Below are 23194 nucleotides of genomic sequence, written 5' to 3'. Positions count from 1 at the left end.
TAAGTGCCAGGTGCTATAAGCCTGGTGAATGTATCAATGAACAAGACAGGCAAAACCCCTACTCTGGTGATACAATAGAGTCCCAATAAAGGGAGACATTAAAGGATTAGATATAGAAATGAATGAAAGGTGGATAAACGATACATACATAGGTAGAGATGGTGGATGGATAAACTTGATATATGGTAGATAAACAAGGTGATAAGACTGTAAAACAGAGAATGACATGCTATGGAGGTTAAAGGGAAGAAACTGAGCTTGGAATGTCAAAGGATGCTTCTGTGAAGAAGTGATATTCAAACTGAGAGCTGAGTGACAAGGGCTGGCAAAGGGAAATACTTGGGCAAGGGATTAATTAGAAAGGGCATAGTTGCTACTCTGGGAACCACCTTGGTGTACTAGAAGGACTGACAGACAGCAAGTATAGCGGAAGCATATGGAAGCAAGAGAATGGTAGAACATAAGACCAGAGAGTCGGGGTCCAGGGTAGATGATATTTACGCGTGTGGGCCATGGCAAAGTTGAGATGTAGAAAGAGTAGACACAAAGATATTTAAATCATGATTTTCTCAGGATAAAATTATCAAGTGGTGTATGCCTTCACTTCCCTCCCACCCACCACCCTTTGCATTCTCCTCATCCTTGCCTTTCCTTTGTGTTCTCAGGCTACTGTATAACATGGAGATAGCATTTAGTAAATTAAAGGCACTACCTTTGCAGTGATTACTGAGTAATTACGTTCATTGAGCAGGCATGTCTTATCCACATATTGTGCACCAGTTGCTCAGAAAACATAATGATATTAATAAGAACATTATTTACAGTAATGCCTATCATTTAATGAAATTGAATATGTGCTTGTTGTGTACAATTTGCATTATCTTGCTTAATCTTCATAAGTTTCTATGAGTGCCTGTGATTATTACACTCATTTTCACATGAGGGAATTGAATTACATATGACAAATATGCCCATAATTCTGCCCTTAAATTGCTTTTAGTTCATTAGATAGACATACCCTTGAGCTAAATGATTCCAGGCCATGATGGTAGGTGTCACCATGGAGATTTAATGGGAACATAGAGTGAGGTGAGAAGAAATGAGAACTATCTTTTCATTCGACACCCATAACTGCATTGCATGAGGAACGTGAAGTGAGTTACTCAGGGTCACACAATGAGCCAGGGTTGTCTATGGGCTTATATTAATATCTCCCGACTTATTTCAGTGTCCTAGCTAGCTACCACTACTGCCCTTTCCAATGCACAATTGGCTGTTAAGTTGCTAAAGGAGTGTATTACCTATTTTCAGTATTTGCATTCTAAAATGAGACCCTCTAAAGAGTACAACCATTAATACAAAATAGTGCATGGTTATGTGTGACAGGCCAGTGTTGGTTGTCATAACTATGTGGTGTGTCTGTGTGTGTTGGGAGGAGGAGGAGGTGAAAATGTGTGGGAGGCAGGGAGAAAGGCATGTAGAGAGTGTGGACATATCCTTCATAGCAATGAATTTTTTAATAGGATCTGGAATCAGGACCTGAGAGTGGAACAGATACTACTTCGATAAATCAGACACAAATAAATTTGCCTGCTAACACTGAGTCCACTGACCCACAGTCTTCCACCCCAGTGGCCAATTCTGGAACCAAACCCAAGTCTATGGTAAGTTATATATGATAACAGTTTCAAGGAGAAGTGTTGATGATCATCATGTGAGAGTTGATCTCTCATTTATTCAATTTAGAAGAAATACTCTTGGATTCCTAGTTGCAGTGACTTGAAATGTTTAACTATAACCCAACAAATGTTATTTTTTTTTGTTTTATAGATGATTACACAAGTACTTTACTAAAATGGGTCATTGTTCTAAAATTATGCAAAATATGGTATTAAATTTTGTTGCTGGATACTCAGAACTTTAAAGAAACAAGAATGAAAATCGTCACATGATTTTCCCTGTATTATTATTTTGACTACAAGGCTTACCAATGGGGAAATTAATGGATGGATGGATGGATGGATAGATAGGTACATAAACAGATAGATGGATAGATTAAAGGGTAGAGATAGGTATATAATTTCACACATATGATAAGTTTTGTGTGGGTATGTCAAGTGCTTGGTAAAATGCTTGGCACAGAAAAAACACTGAAAAAGTGTTAAGCTACTGTCATTATTATGATGTTTTGAGGACTTTGCAATGCTACAAAAACAAATGGAAAGAAGAATTACCACATATAGTAGTACAGTACAGTGAATTGTGAATAAAAGACATTTTCCTTTAAGTAAAAAAGTTGAACTGCAACAGGAAAGCAGTATTTGACTCTAAAGGTAACATTTATGGAGGAAGTAATTACTACTTCAAATATCTAAAGTCCCAGGGCTCCAAAATAACCTTTCCTAGTTTAGTGAAAATCATAGTGTCGTATTATTTTTTTTTAAATGTCCATGTTAGCTTAACACAGAGAAATGAGTTTGGATTGCTTTTTTTGCTTGCCTTTGAAATAAAAGGCAAATCTGAAATATAACTCAAAAGAGAATACTTGAATTTAAAACATAGTAGATATGTTCAGTTGTAAGAATGTCTAGATTACTTTTGATGGAATAAATATTTATTGAACACCTATGATGTGCCATGTGTCATGCTAGACGAAACAGACTTGGAGAGCAATGAAAAGATATTCTCTGTCTTTAACTATCTCATAGTCTAGCAAAAGAGGAAGGCGTGTAAAGCAGTGAAATGCAGTGACACGCTGCACGTTAGTGCTGTATTTATTGGAAATGGGAAGAACCAATGACATACTACCCAGTGCTATTTTATGGTACATTGAAAAAATAGGGTCCAATATGTATGTCACTGGGCAGACTGCAGTGACATGGGTCTCTCCCTTTCCACAATGAACAGAGAAAGTCGAAATGCAGAATTCAAATAGAAGCCAAACAATCTAATTTTACCCCATTCTTATTAAGGGAAAAGATCAAAACCTCTTGAGAGTTTTAGCTTGAAGATTTGGGAAATGTTGGAGCATTGGCTTTCTGAACACTGGAAACAGGTATGGGGCTGACACATGAGAAAGAAATAGAAAGGGAGGGGAATTCCTCTTTTATGGTATTTCTGCTTAAATCAGTTTTTAAAGCACCTTTTAATGACCTTTAGAGTGTTCTTTTTACTATAACATTTATTCTGTGTTCATCGTTTACTTTAAAATAATCACTGTTGGTATCTGCTATTTCTCCCTTGAAATGTAAATTTTTTAGTGTGTGGTCACCTTATAATTTGTAAAAATTGCTGCCACTCTGTATACAGTTCCTTAGTCTTTCTTCAGTACTTCCATGTTTATAGATGTGGTCATTATGTTTCTATTGAGATATGTACATGTTTTTATGGTAACCATCTTCAGTAAGCTTTCAGAATAAGAAACATAAAGCCATCGGTTTTCCTAGGACTTTAGTCAAATTCTCTAGCTGGCCATGAGAGGTACCCAGAGTGGGAGACAAACACTCTACTGTCGAAGGTAACTGACTTTTAGGAAATTTCTTAAAGAAAAAGAACAATTAAAAAAGTACCTTGAAAAACAAGCTTTTGTGTTAGCAGAAGGGCCGCTTTACTGTGCATGTGTGTTTATTTTTTGCTGGTTTTGGTGTTACTATTATTTTGAGTATTCCTTTGTAGTAAAGTTAGAAAAGAAGTCTTTTGCAGTGGATCAGTTTTATGTTTTCAGTTATCCCTAGGTTAAAATGTTAGAATGAAGAATTTTACCTATTTTATGAGGTATTAAATACATACTCCCCCTCAATTTGGAGCTTAGGGAATAATGACAGACTGGCTACTTTGTGAAAAATAGAAAGAACTGTACAATCCTACAGAGTGGGTGTTTTCACTGTGAACTAAAATTTCAACGTTAATATTAAGTAGAAACATTATATTCAGAGAACACTTACTTCAAATATCCACGTAAAATGAACTAAATTTCTGTTCCGGGTACTTCTCTCATATTTTTGCAGAATGCTTACTTTCACTTCAGAATGATTTCATGTTACTTCTGATTTGCTGCTACAAATCTATTTATAATGGTGACTAACTACCACAAATATTTGGCTTTCCTTTTGTGTGTAAGGTCTCTGGATTTCTAAGTGCCAATGTTTCAATAAGATTTCTACTTTTATATTTATTATTAGAAGGGGACCAATGAGTAATCTTCAGATTTTTCATAAATACCATGTATATATCAAGCTGAAAACTGAGCATTCAAGTAGATTTCTGAGATGTATTTGACACACAAAAATTAAAAAGCTAGAAGGTAGGATAGCTACTACCAAAAAACACATTATTAAAAACAAGGTCTGGTGCTTTATTTCAAAAATCTCATCCACCCCTCTTTTTTGTTTTTACTAGGTGTAAATGTTTATTTCAGTCCCTACTTTACACACGATGTACAGCAAGTAACTAAAAAGTACATGACTCACAAATAGGTATAAAATGTGATTTACATGGCACCCTACTCCAGTACTCTTGCCTGGAAAATCCCATGGACAGAGGAACCTGGTAGGCTGTAGTCCATGGGGTCGCTAAGAGTCGGACATGACTGAGCGACTTCCCTTTCACTTTTCACTTTCATGCATTGGAGAAGGAAATGGCAACCCACTCCAGTGTTTTTGCCTGGAGAATCCCAGAGGCGGGGGAGCCTGGTGGGCTGCCGTCCATGGGGTCTCACAGAGTCAGACACGACTGAAGCGACTTAGTAGTAGTAGTACAAAGAGGGAACACCCAACTGAAACAGGCACTGAGATGGTCCCAGATGCAACAATTATCAGAGAAAAAAATCTCATCCATTTCTTACTTAACTTCTTTGTTTTGTTCCTTTGATGTAGTCTCGTAATGCCTCTGACACTAGACACTTAGGCAAACAACCCATGTGTAGTCATACCATCTTTATATAGTGCTTTCATCCACTGTACAACAGTATTCTGACATCCTCTGACCAAGATAATTGGTTGCTTGAGTTGTTCCTGCACTAAATAGTATAGGGTCTTTATATGAAAGATTTTAAAGCTGGGCATCAAAACCCCAGAACTATTGTTGTGGTTGTTGTTTTACTTAAAGCTACTGATCAGTATAGGTGGTCATTAAATCATTGTTAATCACTATCAACCTATCTTTCAATTCATTAATTCTTTAGTCAGCTTTGTCTAACCTGCTGTTTAATCCACACTGAGCTCTTTCAGCTCAGTTCAGTTCAGTTCAGTCACTCAGTTGTGTCTGACTCTTTGCGACCCCATGAATTGCAGCACGCCAGGCCTCCCTGTCCATCACCAACTCCCGGAGTTCACTCAGACTCACGTCCATCGAGTCGGTGATGCCATCCAGCCATCTCACCCTCTGTTGTCCCCTTCTCCTCCTGCCCCCAATCCCTCCCAGCATCAGAGCCTTTTCCAATGAGTCAACTTTTCACATGAGGTGGCCAAAGTACTGGAGTTTCAGCTTTAGCATCATTCCTTCCAAAGAAATCCCAGGACCAATCTCCTTTAGAATGGACTGGTTGGATCTTCTTGCAGTCCAAGGGACTCTCAAGAGTCTTCTCCAACACCACAGTTCAAAAGCATCAATTGTTCAGTGCTCAGCCTTCTTCACAGTCCAAGTCTCATATCCATACATGACCGCTGGAAAAACCATAGCCTTGACTAGACGGACATTTGTTGGCAAAGTAATGTCTCTGCTTCTGAATATGCTATCTAGGTTGGTCATAACTTTCCTTCCAAGGAGTAAGCGTCTTTTAATTTCATGGCTGCAGTCACCATCTGCAGTGATTTTGGAGCCCCAAAAAATAAAGTCTGACACTGTTTCCACTGTTTCCCCATCTATTTCCCATGAAGTGATGGAACCAGATGCCATGATCTTCATTTTCTAAATGTTGAGCTTTAAGCCAACTTTTTCATTCTCTACTTTCACTTTCATCAAGAGGCTTTTTAGTTCCTCTTCACTTTCTGCCATCAGGGTGGTGTCATCTGCATATCTGAGGTTATTGATATTTCTCCCGGCAATCTTGATTCCAGCTTGTGCTTCTTCCAGCCCAGCGTTTCTCATGATGTACTCTGCATAGAAGTTAAATAAGCAGGGTGACAAATATACAGCCTCAACGTACTCCTTTTCCTATTTAGAACCAGTCTGTTGTTCCATGTCCGGTTCTAACTGTTGCTTCCTGACCTGCATACAGGTTTCTCAAGAGGCAGGTCAGGTGGTCTGGTATTCCCATCTCTTTCAGAATTTTCCACAGTTTATTGTGATCTACACAGTCAAAGGCTTTGGCATAGTTAATAAAGCAGAAATAGATGTTTTTCTTGGACTCTCTTGCTTTTTTGATGATCCTCTAATTACTGTATTTTCCAGTACTAAAATTTCTGTTCAATTCTTCTTTTTTTTTAACATTGAGATAAAACTCATGTACCAAACAATTCACCATTGTGCTTCTTGGGCATGTGTATACCTTCTTTAGAGAAATGTCCATGCAAGCCTTTTGCCTTTTTAAAGACTAGGTTTTTTTCTCTATTATTGAGTTGTAAGAGTTCTTTATATATTCTGAATATATGAAGAAAGAGGCCAAGCCTGAGATAAGAAAAACCACAGATTTTATTTGAAAAATAAGTACTGCTGGAACAGGGAGGGTGTTCTGTGCTATTTAGTAATATCAGCTTCATAGAAAAACAATCTCCCTCGTTTCCATGTGATAGAATTCCAACAACCACAGAACTGAGAACCTCAGTCATCTGGGGCATTTTGGAACCCCAGCTAGACAGCTTTGAGTGTATCTTCAACTATCAAAAGGAATGTTGGAAGATATTGGCATTCATATTAGAGTGTATTGAACACTGGAATCACAAAATAACCCTCCTTTGAAGACATCAAAAACAGCAGAAATTATTAACCTTCATTACTGTAATTGGCGCAGGGTGAAAATAGACAGATATATCTTATCGCAGCTCAGTGTGGCAACAGTAGCTCTACTTCCACAGACCAAATACATCCCTAATCTTTTCATCATTACTACCAAAGTAGCCTGCAATTCGGGAGACCTGCCTGCAATGCAGGAGACCTGGGTTCCATCCCTGGGTTGGGAAGATCCCCTGGAGAAAGGAAAGGCTACCCACTCCCGTATTCTCTGGAGAATTCCATGGGCTTTATATAGTCCATAGGGTCACAAAGAGTTGGACACTACTGAGCGACTTTCACTTTCACCAAAGTAGCAATGAGATAGATAAGGGTGGAGACACAGCTCATGGGGGAGGTGGGAGCTGAGGGTAGATAGAATGCCACCCAGCCAGGGACTGCCAACTCCTCCCAAGAATGGTTCAGAGTAAGTCCTACCTAAATACTACTGGAGAGTGACCGAAATAAAGCTTCAAGAGCATGTCCTGACTGCAAGTTCATGGTCATTTCTGCTGCTGCTGCTGCTAAGTCACTTCAGTCGTGTCTGACTCTGTGTGACCCCATAGACAGCAGCCCACCAGGCTCCCCAATCCCTGGGATTCTCCAGGCAAGAACACTGGAGTGTGTTGCCATTTCCTTCTCCAGTCCATGAAAGTGAAAAGTGAAAGTGAAGTCACTCAGTCAAGTCTGACTCTTCGCGACCCCATAGACTGCAGCCTACCAGGCTCCTCCGACCATTGGATTTTCCAGGCAAGCGTACTGGAGTGGGGTGCCATTGGTGACTTTAAAAAAGAAGGAACTCCAGTGCCACATTCAACCTGATATTTTAGCCCCTTTCACCAACAGTTCCAAAGACCAATGATCATTGTAACCTATCCTTGAAGAAAAACAAAAAACAAAAACTCTCAATATGTCTCTGAAACACAACTGTGAGGCACTTATATAAATCTGTTTTTCTCCTCTCTGGCATAATAGAAACAAACAGTAATCTGGGAGTCTTCCATTCACTTGTCAATAGCATTGTCCTCCCTAAAATACATAACTGTTTTGAAGCGGAGGTAAAAAAGGAGGGTGATGACTTTGTATATGAATTTTGACTTAGTGTTGTTTTTAATGAATGTTATTAACATTTAAGTCATTTAAAAACAGGATCTTATTTTTTCCTTTTTTCATCCAATATGATACGGTCTAATCTGCTATGAAACTATAAAATGTTGTTGGCATTTGTCCTAATTATATAGCATATTAAGGAAATTAAAACTGATTCAAGAAAGAAAAGAAAAACCATCAGAGATTCCCCATAAAGTTTCCAATATAAACCGCATTTATACAAATTGTAATCACACCTCTCATACATATAATTATTAAGCTAAAGGCATTATGCATGTGACATATTATTAATATATGGTAGACAGTAAAACTGAAAAACAGCCTGTAGATTCCGGAGTTCAAATCACATCCTTTTCAAGGATCATTTAAAACCCAATTCATATGCAAAATTTTAGGTCTCTGTTTTCCCAAGATATTATTCTGTATTTTTGCTTAAGTGATTATCAGATTTTTTAACAAAGCTAGTAATTTTGTCTAATGCTGTCCACTATTTAAAACAAAGGGATGAAACATTAACGTTTTTTTTGCAAATAGGAACTGCAAATATTCCTTTTTACTGGTTTCTTAGAGGGAAAATACATAAAATTACTAGAATTTAAATATTGTTTCATAATGTCACTTATGGTAAATAAGGAAAATAGCATAGTAAAAGAAAAAATAACCACACAGAATTTGTAAAGAGAGTTTAGTCCAGTTCTTCTAAAACATCAAAAAATTTGAATTAGTAAACTTTACCACTTTGTGAACAAAAATGTAATGGTTTTAGAAAAATGCCTTTGATTGTAATGCTTTTGAATGTGACAATTTAATTTAGACCTAGCTAAGCAATAACATTAAAGTATGTGGATTTTTAAAGTATTTTTCTTTGTTCACTAAGATCCTCATTGTTTATGAGAGAGAAAATAAGGCAAATTTTATAGTGTTTTTAAGGAAAAATGAGCCACAGGAGAGCTGAGGGGAAAATGTTTCTAAAAAGGAAATCATTCTGTGATTATGACAATGAGATATTTCTTAACATAGAGGATTCCATTCACATATTCTAGATTTTGAAATTATAAATAAATATTAATTCATTAAGCTTGGCTTTGAAGAATAGAAACATTTTTCATAACCATTTACTTTTCTACTTAAAATTATTCAAAATTCTCTCATTTGTTGTGCTTGAAGTTACTGGCATCTGTTTCCATCTCACATGCACATTACTTCCTGGTGGTGTTGTTTGGGATGGGCTATTTGAGCTCCACAATAACCTCCTCACGTAAGATCTTTCACTTTGAATCTAGGAGTCTCATTGTGCCAAGAATCAGCGTAACCTGCATCCAGACACACTAATCCTTCATACGAAAGGCTGAGCACATGGTAGTTACGTGATTTTTTTTTTTATTGGAAAATGTGTTTTTCTATCTTGTTCATATTTCATGTATAATAACCTGGTTAATTAGACATCTAGAGCAGAATTCCTACAACTAGAAGAAAGATGGGGAAAATGAAAGATATAAATGAGGACAAGAAATGGTAAAAAAAAAAAAATTCTGCAACCTAGGATTTGTCATATGAATAGTACTTTTGTATGTTATCATCATTACAATGAGAAAAATTTAGTTTTTCCATGTGCTGATGTTACTTCTCGAATCCAGCTCATATTTTCATCCAAGAGAAACAACAACTTCCAGTTATTTCTGGGCAATGTAAAATGGCAAGCCAACGGCATGCCACATCACAGCAACCAAGAATATAATTCATAGCACTGAGCAGTAATAATAACCCGTAAGCCTTCTTCGCAGCGCTTCCTTCATTTCAAACTGAGTTGTCCCCAAGTTCTAATTACATATGCAGTGTTTCCATTCTTTTTGTAATTCCTTTCTTTGATTTTTGATTGATAATTAATGCTGCCCCTGATGTTTGATGGCCTCCTCAGTGCTCACTTCAACAGTCAGTTGAAATGTTTAACTGGATTTTCCATGTGAATATTCAGTATCTTTTACACTAAATTTACACAGAGAGTTTTCGTGACTATAGTTCTGAGCTATCTACCACAAACCAGATTTCTAAATGAAGAAGTAAAAATAGCCACAGAGCATTTGTGTATTCCGAATATCACCCATCTGAACAGTTGGAGTCATGGAACAAAAATATGAAAATAAGGGAGTTGTTTATTCTTTATCTTCATGGGGTCCTAAGGCACAATCACTTGAAAGCTACCAGTGTTCTTGATATTCTGGTTAGTTAATGAGCATTTTGTATGTTACTTTCTTATTTTTGAATGAAATGAATAGTTCATATTCCCTACATTATCGTTGCCACTCTCACTTTTTAGTGACTCTCTATTCTTTCCACTGTGACAACTTGGTGTAAGGGAGGCAACTTCTGGATTATTAAACACCTTCCCTGGAGGAGGGCATGGCAACCCCTGCCCAGTATTCTTGCCTGGACAATCCCATGGACAGAGGAGCCTAGTGGGCAACAGTCCATGGGGTCACACAGAGTCGGACAGGATTAAAGCACTTCAGCAGCAGCAGCAGATCATGAAAACAGCTCCAGTTACTTCCTTTTTACCATAGATTGCTTTGTCCATTTTATTTTGTTGTGGTCCGTTGACTCATTTTGAAGGCACTACCTTTATATAAACACTATGATACTAAATGGGCATTACCAAACTAGTCATACTGTGAAATGTAGAGAATCATACAAACAAGGAAATGATAATAATAAACCAGTGCTCTTCAGACTGCACTCTGGGCACCCCTGAAACTGCCTTCCTCCATCTGTCCCAGCCAGACTTACATTCATCCCTCTTATATATCAGCCTTCAAAAATGTTGGAGAATTTTTTTCTTGGGTCCAGATAGCCTCTAATATCTGTCTACTTTATATCCAAGAGCATCCTGGTAAAGCTGAACTTTAACCCAGAACTTCTCTGCTGCTCGGGCAACACTTTCACTCACAGCGTTTCATCATCACTGAGTCCTGAGCTCTGGGTGCCAATCAAAAACAAAAAGGTGGGAGAGAGCAGGCTCTGGATCAGAGCAGCTCACCTTAGCCTGGGTCTGGAATTCTGCTGGTTCAGATCATTAAATTCTCTATTTCAGACACTGAACTGTAGATAGTTTTACTTCTTAAAAAACTGTCTATTGGGGAGTTGTCAGAATTTTAAATAACTGTTATGAGATAAAAACATTTAGAACTCAGAACTAGTAGAATTTCTATGTAAATTTATTTCTTAAGGAAATTTAAATTTTACCTTTTGAATTTTGTGAATATATCAAAATTGTGCAATCATTTCCCTACTGATAGCTCATTTATAGTTTTTTCTGTATTAAATACAATATTATATAACACTATAAAGAATAGTTCTACATATATTTTTGTCTACATTTCTAATATTCTCTTATGTAGTTACATAGACTAAAAAAGGGCTCACATATTTGTTAAAGAGTAATTTTCTATTTCTCCTAATATTGAACTTTTAAAATATTTATTAGATATTTGAACATCTTAATCAGAATGTAAAAAGATTTACTAGCCATGTGTAATATATCTAAATGATATATTCATGTCTTATGAAATTATTCTACATTTTATTAAACAAAAGCCTTTCTAATTTATAATGTAGCTGAACTTGAATACTATTAATGTTGTAAACATTAATGTTACAAAACGTAATTCTCCCCCCCCCCCCGCAAAAAAAAACCCATAAGAACTCACTATGGACATGTGTAAGCCACTGTGCTAGATGGTGGGATAGAACAGGTTGGGTTAGGCTCCTGTGGAGCTCGTGTTGTAGTTGATACATCACCCTCTCCATGTCTGAAGGATCCCATTGAGGTTCCTCTAACCAGCCTTGAAATGAGAACAGGCTCCCTACTAACCTTTCCTTGTAGGGAAAAACGTGGAAGAGGACTCACAGAACCCCAAATCCCTCTCCAAAATCGCTTTTCCCCAAATGTTCTGATTCTTCATCCCATTAGATCCTTTGAGGATTAGGGGAGATTGAGAGTTCTCTAATGCATTCTCCTCCAAATCCTTTTATAAGATCTTCATTTTTTTTCCGGTATCACAACTCACTTTGATATTGAATCTGTCACCTTAGGGTTTAAGTCAGAACTTCAGTTTTAACATCCTGTCACACAGATCTGTGTCTGATGAGCTGTGATGACGGCTGCCAGGGCAGCACGTTTCTTCTCTGCTGCTGTCTGAAAGGTAAGAACACTGAGCAAGATAAAACCGCAGATTCAAGGTTATGGTGGTACCTTTTTGTTGTTCTCTGAAACTGTATTTAGACAGGACTAAAGACCAGTAGGCACACACCCAAATGGGGTGAATACCACTTTTCAGTTCCTTGATTGGCCCAGCTAAAGGCAGAACTCATACCCCCTAAAGGAGGGGAACAGAGAAGACGATGGCACCCCACTCCAGTACTCTGGAAAATCCAATGGACGGAGGAGCCTGGTAGGCTGCAGTCCACGGGGTCGCGAAGAGTCGGACATGACTGAGCGACCTCACTTTCACTTTTCACTTTGATGCACTGGAGAAGGCAAATGGCAACCCACTCCAGTGTTCTTGCCTGGAGAATCCCAGGAACGGCGGAGCCTGGTGGGCTGCCGTCTATGGGGTTGCACAGAGTCAGACACGACTGAAGTGACTTAGCAGCAGCAAAGGAGGGGAAACTATTTAAAAAATGGGTTTCCCTTAAAAACATCAAGTCAGAAAACATACTGCTCAGATGGCACATTAAAATACTCCAACATGGTTTGTCTGTTGACAGACAGTTGAGCTGTTGTTGTTGTTTGTTGTTCAATCACTAAATTGTATCCGACTCTTTACCACCCCATGGACTGCAGCACACCGGGTCTCCATGTCCTTCACTATCTGCCGGAGTTTGCTCAAACTCATGTCCGTTGAGTCAGTCATACCAATTGAGCTGTAGATTAACAAATTTGAACACAATTTTAAAAATGAAGGAGGCCGAAGGTTTAAAATAAATAACTATTCTTGCAGAGAGGTAAAATGTAAGTGTTTAGCTGTTTGCCTAGGCTTTTCCTTTTTTCTACTTTGGGGGTATACTAGCATAATTTGTTTTGTCTATTGGAGGGCTTGATTTCTTCTTCAACTCCAACAAGTACTGAAGAAACACCCTTCTGCATGAGTCCATTTCTTGGAAATTGTGATGTGGAAGAGGTCTAATGCAGTGACAAGGGATGAACCCTGCCTGGCAGAGCTACTGGACATTTAGTTTGTAGCTGAACTCTAGAAGCGCAAGTAGCTTCTTGGCATAAAGAAGGATGGGTTTCAGCAATAAGTACACTTAGTGGGTCTCAAATGGTCAGATCAAGCATGGATGGAGGGAATTAGGTCAGTCTAACTTAGTGGAGGGCCTTACCTGGTAGCTCAGCTGGTAAAGAATCTGCCTGCAGTGCAGGAGATCTTGGCTCGATTCCTGGGTGGGGAAGATTCCCTGGAGAAGGGGTAGGCTACCCACTCCAGTATTCTTGGGGTTTCCCTGGTGCCTCAGGTGGTTAAGAATCTGCCTGCAATGCAGGAAACCTGGGTTTGATCCATGGGTTGGGAAGATCCCCTCATGGAGGGCACGGCAACTTACTCCAGTATTCTTGCCTGGAGAATCCCATGGACAGAGGAGCCTGGCAGGCTACAGTCTGTGGGGTCACAAAGAGTCGGACACAACTGAGTGACTAAGCACAGCACAGCACAACTTAATGAAGTAAATGGATATATTCTGACTTAGAAACTGCCTGGGTGGCAGGAATTGACCCCAAGGATACCTGCTTATATTCAGACTCAGGCTGAAGGACTATTTTTCTTAAGTGTTTGAAGCAATAGGATACTAAATGTAATTTTTTTCTTACCTAATACCTGAAAACTTTCATTAATATAGTATTGTCAAGCCAGAAAATAATTTTATGGCAAAAAATACATAATTCCACTTAAAAGCAAAAGACACAAAATTTAAATCATTTCAATATTTTTTATTAGTTACCATCATACATTTATTATTTTCCACAATTATCCTAGCATATTTCTGAGTTACACAGAATAAATAACATTACTCATTAACTGGTTTGAAGAATATTGTCATTGAGGATGATCCATAATTCTATTTGCTGTACAAATTGGAAGGGCCATTAAAAGGACATGGAGTATATGCTCCCCTGTGTATCTTTTCAGTTCAGTTCAGTTCAAGCTGTTAGTTAAGCACATAGGAAAATTCTGTTACTCTTTCAGGCTGATCTAGGACTTTTTCTTTTTTAAAGATTTGTAAATAAAATTATATATAGATATATAGAGATATATAATTCTCTATGGAAAAATATTTTCATGTTTTTCAAATTATGTTTATAATGCATTTTATAGTATACAAGAACTTTCCTCCACCCCAAACAGATATTTTAGAGAAAATTCTAATGCAGTTAATATCTTTCTGGGACATAAATTTGAGTACCATATGTATTATTTTAGAATATTATTTTTACTCCAAGAGAAAATGAATACACTACTGACTTAAAATTCTATCTAGGTATAATTATTGTATCTTTGAAAGGACTTTCTTCTTAAATGAGAAAATAGTACAGGTAGGCTCTTATGAGTACTCAAGTTACTGTTCTTGGGATTAGGAAATATTATACCTTAAAACAAATAAATTATACAAAAAATTAACACATTGAAATAGTCATCCTTAAACCCTTGAACAGCAGGATGATTGCTCTATCTTGCCTTTTGTTTTCCTGTTTGCTTTCTTGTTCTTTCTTCCTTTCAGAATGCTGCCATCTTCTGGTCAAATTTTGTATCACTTCATACACAAAATAGACCCACCACGCCAGTACTCTTGCCTGGAAAATCCCGAGGATGGAGGAGCCTGGTAGGCTGCAGTCTGTGGGGTCGCTAAGAGTCGGACACGACTGAGCGACTTCACTTTCACTTTTCCCTTTCATGCATTGGAGAAGGAAATGGCAACCCACTCCAGTGTTCTTGCCTGGAGAATCCCAGGGACGGGGGAGCCTGGTTGGGCTGCCGTCTATGGGGTCGCACAGAGTCGGACACGACTGAAGTGACTTAGCAGCAGCAGCATTAGGCAATTTAGTTATATAAATTCACCTTTTATCATTAGGAGTCACTTATTTAAAATTTGTACTTCCAACGACCAGAGAACTCTAAGTGACTTTTCAGGAACTTTAAGAATTCACCGAGGATATCTGAGGACTTGCAGTGCTATCCAGAAGTGTATGTTGCACAATAAATGCCAAAAGTACAGATAAGACCAAGTATCATGAGGGAATATTTGCTGTATTTCTGTAAAGATCTATGGCTTAAATTAACTGAGCAATTTTTATATATATTTGATATTTCCTCTCTACAAATTTTTAGCGGTTCCTTTGAAAAGTATTTTATAGTGTTTTATAAACACCATTAATAAATGTCCTCCTCACAACAGAGAATTCTTGTGACAGACATGTCTTCTTATCACAGAATTGTTCGTATTTTTAACTTCTTTTAGAATGAAATGATATGTTATTTAAAGGGCTAGATTTAATACACGTATGATTACTTCCTACTTCTACTAGTTTTTACTCTTTCTCATTGCTTCCTTGAACAAAAAGTGGAGTTATTACATGTACCAATATCTCTATCATAGGCACTGAAAATGAAAAGCATGCAATTTAGTGGGTTCTTTTAAGCCAACCCCTAAAAATCTTCATTGTACCACACTAGATAACCAACTTATCCACCAAACACATCTTCATCTACCAAAACCAAAAGCTGCAAAGTCACAGTGCAAGAGTTTAGAACAATTGAAAGACTCATTAGCTACTTTTTTTGTCACTGATGGTTTCTACCAGATTTTGATTTTTCCCTCCCATGTTATTTGCAATCTTCTGACACACATAATCCACACTGTTGCTTCTGCTGCTGCTGCTGCTAAGTCACTTCAGTCGTGTCTGACTCTGTGTGACCCCATAGACGGCAGCCCACCAGGCTCCTCCGTCCCTGGGATTCTCCAGGCAAGAACACTGGAATGGGTTGCCATTTCCTTCTCCAATGCATGAAAGTGAAAAGTGAAAGGGAACTCGCTCAGTCGTGTCCAACTCTTTGCGACCCCATAGACCGCAGCCTACCAGGCTCCTCTGTCCATGGGATCTTCCAGGCAAGAGTACTGGAGTGGGGTGCCATCGCCTTCTCCGAATCCACACTGAATAGCCATGAAATCAGCCACAGTAATCAATATTTAACAGATGGAGAACCTTGACACACTGAGACCCACTGACTTTGTCACATGACAAGAAGTAGGATTAAATATTGGCTGAAAAGACCAGTCTTGTCTTACTTCCCGTCGCGTGGAAGACTTCAGTAGGTAAAAGCAGGCAGTTACTTTGTCAGAGCTTCGGAATGATATTATGAGACAGAATTCTCAAGGAAGATGAAGTGTCCTGACAACGCTAGATTTCCACTCTCACCGTGCTACTTATATGAATCCATAAAACAAAGCGTGCCTCCCGTCTCCCGCACAGTTACCTGCCTTATTTCCTAACATTTCTAACTCTATTATCCCCAAGTCACGCTTTCTGTTGTAATGATTTTGTCTTTCTCACGTTCAAAAATTGCCTGATGAGTAGGGTGGTCATGGTCAGGGAGAAGGGGAAGGAAAGGGTGCTGGGCTTCAGACGAAGGTGTGACTGGAGGGTCCCCAAGCGCTCTCAGTGCCAGGTCCCAGGGAAGGCTGCCTGTAAGCAAGACCTAGAGGCAGTAGGAACACTGGTTATTGTTTAGTCACCCAGTCATGTCTGACTCTTGCAACCCTATATTGCAACCCTTGAGTGGGATTTCCCAGGCAAGAATACTCCATCCGTGCATGTTAAGTCGCTTCAGTCCTGTCCGATTCTGTGCAACCCTATGGACTGCAGCCTGCCAGGCTCCTCTGTCCATAGGACTCCCCAGGCAAGAATACTGGAGTGGGTTGCCATTTCCTCTCTCCAGGGGGATTTTCCCAACCCAGGGATCAAACACGCATCTCTTGCCCAGATCTCTGGCATTGCAGGCAGGTCTTTACCCCTGAGCCATGGGGAAAGTCACATCTTTACTAACGCTCCCCGCTAGGGGAGCACCCCATTGTCCTCTGCCTTATTAAACAGGGAAGTGATCACATGCATTGTTGAATGGAGTTTACAGCGTGGTGTAAAAATCCTCTTCATATTCTCTATAAGAGAAGGTAGGAGCTACCGCACAGACAGCATAAGAATGAATGGGATTAGTTAGTTCCTCACAGCGAGACCATCTCTTCACCCAGAAGACACACGAAGACTACATGGGAACATCTTTCTTCTTTTTGATAATTTTTCTTAGGGCAGTAGCTAGAATACAATTTAAATTTTTCCAGTGTTCGTGCTCTCAAAAATAATTAGGAGAAAATTAGAAGAGAATCCACAAGCCACTCTAATAAGAATCTTAGATATCAATATTTCCTGATATTTTTAAGTTAACTACATATATAATACATAGTATTGTTGCAGGAAGGGGGAACACTTCCAGGGCCGGAAACTAAGCTCTTGTCTAACACTCGGAAATGAATTGTCCAAGGAGACACATGTGGTGACAAAGCAAGAGATTTTATTGGGAAAGTGTGCCCAAGTGGAGAGCAGGAGGGTCAGGGAACCCAGGAGAACAGCTCTGCCACGTGGCTTGCAGTCTTGGGTTTTGTGGTGATGGGATTAGTTTCCGGGTTGTCTTCAGCCAATCATTCTGACTCAGAGTCCTTCCTGGTGGTGCACACCTTGTTCAGCCAAGATGGATGCCAGAGTGAAGGATTCTGGGAGGTGGTTGGATATGTGGTGTCTCCTTCTGACCTTTCCTGAACTCTTCGGGTTGATGGAGGCTTATTAGTTCTGTGTTCCTTACCAGGACCTCCTGTCGTAAAACAACTCATGCAAATGGTTACTATGGTGCCTGGCCAGGGTGGGCAGTTTCAGTCAGCGTGCTTCCTCTAACAGTATTATAATGATAATATATAATAACATATGAAAATGAAAGTGTCAGTCATTCAGTCATGTCTGACTCTTTGTGACCCCATGGACTGTAGCCAACTGGGCTCCTCTGTCCATGGAATTCTCCAGCCCAGATTAGTGGAGTGGGTAGCCATGCCCTCTTCCAGGGGATCTTCCCAACCCAGAGATCAAACCTAGGCCTCCTGCATTGCAGGAAGATTCTTTACTGTCTGATCCACTGGACGAGTGGTATATAATAATAAATAAGATATTATATATATGTATATAGTCTCACAAGTTTAATACATAACTCTTAGTTACATGTATTTTATGCTTTTTGAATTAAAATGGTAGCCAAGCTTTGAAATATATGAACAATTAAAAAATTTTTCATCACAGGCAAAAAAATAATCACTGTTGAAATTTCCAATTTAAATTTAAAGAATTTAGGTTTTAGTCAGCTTGCCCTTTGGCCTCTTGGGGCAGAGGTTAAGTTGAAGCTTGGATGTGAAGTGCTCACTGTGGGGGGTCTAAATCCATGACAATACATGGCCATTAACGTAGTATTTCTATTCCATTGAGACCTATTTCAAGAGGCAGAATTTTAAATATTAAAAAGTAGATATAGTTCTTTCATTTATAACATTTCCACACAAATCTTTTAAGCAGAATATGACTTATTATAGTTTGCTATATAACTTGTCCTTTTACGAGTTTTTAAAAATTCTTTTGGAAAATTATTAGATTTAGGTTAAATTTTGATAAAGCACTCCAAACCAAGAAATTATGGTAAATATTTTCATGAAACAGAGTAATATAGGTTTATACAATATTCTGTAATGATAATTTATACTCATAATAATTATAGTAAATTATAAAAATACTTTAAATATGAATGTGTGCATTTTATATTTTGTTATTTATAATAAGCTAGTTGTAAAATATATTAATTTTAATTAAATAATTCAACTAGTCCTTTTTAAAGGCTGCTCATGAAGATTCAGTGACTTATGGAAAGAAGTCCCTTAGCAGAGTACTCAATGCACAGTGTGCTCTCTACCAGTGACTGCTGTTATACTTCAGTTTGTATAATAGATGTACTCTTTAAAAGGAGTACATAACGTTACTTTGGTGAATCAATTAATATTTAAATAGCATGTATGTTTGCATTTTGCTTTAATTCTGTGGCAGATTGTTCTTTGAACTGAAGCAAATTCTGGTATTTTCCTTGCTAGGGTGAATTAGGGAGACACATGTGTGTAATTTAGAAAAGGACCAAGACAATTGAGTTAACTAAGCAGATCAACAGCCCATAAAGGACATGCTTGTCCTACATGCCCTAGCATTAGATGAGGAGCGATTATTAGAGTCAAGTTCCCAGGAAGACTGGGATATTCCACAACAGGGAAAAGTGAAAGAGGAAGGAGCCTTTTCATCAGCAGGGGAAACCCAACAGCGCGCTTTTGTCTTCAGAATGACACTAATGAATGTGGTCGTTATCTGGGAAGCTGAGGATGACGAAAACGACGAATAATTCAGTCACCCCTGGCTGCATCCATCTTAATAACTGTCGTTTGAGTTTCAGTTACAGCCATCTTTGCTAGTTTCCCTAGCTGGGCTTCTTTGTTGCTGTTTTCTGAGCCAAGCTTTGGTAGATGCTGGGTCATGGTGCTGGTGGCATCCTCACCATCTTTCCTCATTGGGAATACTCTGAAGTACATATATTATAAATTAGAAATACATATATCTCCAGAAAATGTGTAATCTGGCTTCTTAATGACCTAATGCATAGGCTTCTTTCTGTAAGAGCGAAAATCTGTGCTAAACAGAATATTAAGAGGAATTCTGTGTCTTTTAAAATGAAGCATCTGTGTACCTTTGTTAATTTTTCCATTTCTGTCAATGGCATGTTCCTTTGTACTCAAGGAGATGAGAAAATACTTTTGTGCGATGTGCTGTGCTTAGTCGCCCAGTCATGTCCGACTCTGTGATCCTTTGGACTATAGCCTTGCCAGACTCCTCTGTCCATGAGATTTTTCAGTCAAGAGTACTGGAGTGGGTTTCCATTTCCTCCTCCAGGAGGAGATACTTTTACCTTTGGTCAGAATATGATGGAGAGTACACAAAACATATTTTGTCCCATAATTATAATAATTCAGATGCCCTCAAGTAATCATCTTTTTTATCATGAGGAACACAAACACTTAGAAAGGCTTTCTGCACTGTGTTGGTGCCTCTGAAGAAATGAGGTTCTGGTCACATTACCAGAGAAGAATTTGTTTGAATATTTTCTTGAAAGGCTAGTGACCTGGTTACCGACCTTAGAATAATACTGCTGTTTGTGTACAAAATGGTTGTAAACAAGCTACCCGTGGAAACAATGACATATCGGCTGCAGTTCTCTCTATAAATGTTTAATCTTTATTAGCAATTACCAAGGAAAATAAGATTTTGAACCTTTGTTTTGGAATTTTCTGGGACTTTTAAAATAATCCCTGATAAAGGTCAATTCCCTTCAGCACCATTTTCTTCAGACATTTAGGATACTATTTCCCATTATCAAAATCACACATGCACACATTTTAGAAAGAAAGAATAAGTGAAGTGAAAATAGAAAGGGGCTATAGCTGTTTCCCAATAAACACAATCTCAAATTGCAGGTCAGATGAATCATCTCTCAATCTATTTTAATGCATCTGTTACCTGTGTCCATCACTCCCTGTTGAGTGTTTACAAGAGGATTTGGCTCTTCAGAATGAAGTGTTATAGAACCAAAGCTTTTAGTTGATCTTTTTACAGTATTTGCTCAGAAGTGAAGATGCTTTTATATGCCAAATTTACCTTTCGGTTATTTACTTCCTTACTCATCAATAATTTATTGAGTGCCTACTATGTGCCAAGCACATGCTAGGTACTCAAGATAAAACAGACTTCCTCAGGGAGCTCACAGCTAAACAGGGAGACACACTAATAAACAATCAATTCTAACTTACAGGCAGGACACCTACACTAGTTTTGAGGGAATCAGGGAAAGATGATATGATATGTGTGCTCTCAAGTATTTCTTAAGTATTTAAAGACAGATGGAGCTACCTTAGTGGAGGTGTCAAGAACCAAGAATTTTCCAGGCAAAATGGTCACATCTGGGGACTGGCAGCTGATTTGGTCTGGCCTAAGTGCAGGCTCTGAGCTCAGTTCAGTTCAGGTGCTCAGTCGTGTCTGACTCTTTGTGACCCCATGTACTGTAGCACGCCAGGCTTCCCTGTCCATCACCAACTCCCAGAGCTTGCTCAAACTCATGTCCATTGAGTCGGGTGATGCCATCCAACCATCTTATCCTTTGTTGTCCCCTTCTCTGCCTTCAATCTTTCCCAGCATCAGGGTCTTTTCCAGTGAGTCAGTTCACATCAGGTGGCCAAAGTATTAGAGTTTCAGCTTCAGCATCAGTCCTTCCAATGAATATTCAGGTCTTATTTCCTTTAGAATTGACTGGTTGGATCTCCTTGCAGTTCAAGGGACTCTCAAGAGTCTTCTCCAACACCACAGTTCAAAAGCATCAATTCTTCAGTGCTCAGCTTTCTTTATAGTCCAGCTCTCACATCCATACATGACTACTGGCAAAACCATAGCTTTGATTAGATGGACCTTTGTCAGCAAAGTAACATCTCTGCTTTTTAATATGCTGTCTAGGTTGGTCATAGCTTTTCTTCAAGATATGTTAAAAAAATTATAATCCATGCAGTCATGTATTGAATGTAGAGAGTAAAGAGGAGGGAGGAAGCAAGGCCACTTAACGACTGAATACAAAAGAACATCATTTTGAGGAGGACACAGTTAACACTTTTAAATGTCTAAGAAAAACCAAGGAAATAAAGAGTAAAAATTGACTATTTGATTGAACAACAAAAGAAGAAGCAGGTCTTTGTTGACTTAGGTGAAAAAAATCATCGTTTTTCCCCCAAAGTCAATGATACCAAACTTACTAGACTATGAAAGGAAATACATATACAGATTGAATGGAAAGAATGAATCTATTAGAAGCTCAACCAGATTCAACAAATCTATGCACAGCAGGATGAGATGGGGAGAAGCTGGAGACATGGTGTTTAAGGACCACAGGCTGCCAATATGAAGGTGAGCCCAGCCATCATACACAGTGCTGCTCTATACCCCTTCTTTTAATGTCGTTGGAGAGAGGTTGAGCAGAAAGAGCTTTGCTAACATCAGTACCGCTTCTCTGCTCAGAAAAAAAAAAAAAAAAAAAACCTTCTGTTTATTCTAGAAACTGTGAACCTTTCACACCCAACCCTCACCTGTCCTTCTGCAAGGTCTGTTTAGCCTGAAAGCTCAGAGTATATGTGTTTGTACCAGACTACCTAGATTCACCTCCTAGGAATCAACTCAGTACATGCCTAAGAATGCCTAATGTGGAAGGTGCCCCCACTGATAAAGCATTAATGTTTTGTAAGATTTTTTTTTCCGTGTTGGGAAGAATTACCTTGCTTTTTCAGTTGGATAAGGTCCCTTTATATCAACCTCAGGTCCTTTGTGATTTTCCTGCAGCAAATAACTTAACCTTATTATTAGCTCTGTTGCATAAAATGTAAAGGCAACGCTTCAGTCAGCCAGAGATCCCCTGACCTTGAAGGAGAAGGGGCCAGGGCTCCGTGGAAAAAGAGTCAGGGAGACTGGAAAGGGAAGGAAGAAAAAGACCACGTGAACTTGGGCCTGGTGTCATGGAAAATGTATTTCCCGAGGAGACAGATGACGTGCCACTTAAGGACCCTTATCACTGGGGGACATTTATCTGTCGGCTCTGAAGTAGGGATCAAAACTTTATCTCTTTGAAAATTCACCATCACTTATTCCAACAAAACAGCTCTGATTTTCTTTTCCACATTGAGTTAGACATTACTGGGGAAAAAAGATTCAGCCATTTGGAACACAACGGTCACTTGAGGTCAGGGTCAAAGATTCAGCCCTTGATTGAACTGATGAGGTTATGCATAGAAAACTGTCCTAGCAGCTCACTGAGACCCCACAAAACAATTGATAATCAGAGCTAGAAGACAGAGTATGCTTATTTCTGTAAAATCTCTCAGTTGAAAATTTCCCCAAGGCTCCTTTCCTAATAATATCATATCACCCTCATTTGCCAATTTATCT

The 23194-nt window shown here is 38.7% G+C and overlaps 1 protein-coding gene across 1 annotated transcript in view; it reads left to right on the top strand.

Moving 5' to 3' along the window:
• The window catches only part of DLC1 (DLC1 Rho GTPase activating protein), a 419587-nt gene that overhangs the window by 110514 nt on the left and 285879 nt on the right, over positions 1 to 23194 (top strand). Inside the window, exon 3 of the mRNA XM_068971948.1 lies at positions 1524 to 1664. Within this exon, the coding sequence (XP_068828049.1) occupies positions 1524 to 1664 (141 nt within the window). The remainder of the gene's footprint in view (positions 1 to 1523; positions 1665 to 23194) is intronic.

This window comes from Capricornis sumatraensis, chromosome 4, assembly GCF_032405125.1.
Source record: "Capricornis sumatraensis isolate serow.1 chromosome 4, serow.2, whole genome shotgun sequence".
In the NCBI taxonomy this organism is placed as follows: Eukaryota; Metazoa; Chordata; class Mammalia; order Artiodactyla; family Bovidae; genus Capricornis; species Capricornis sumatraensis.
This window is presented reverse-complemented; position numbering and strand designations above follow the sequence as displayed.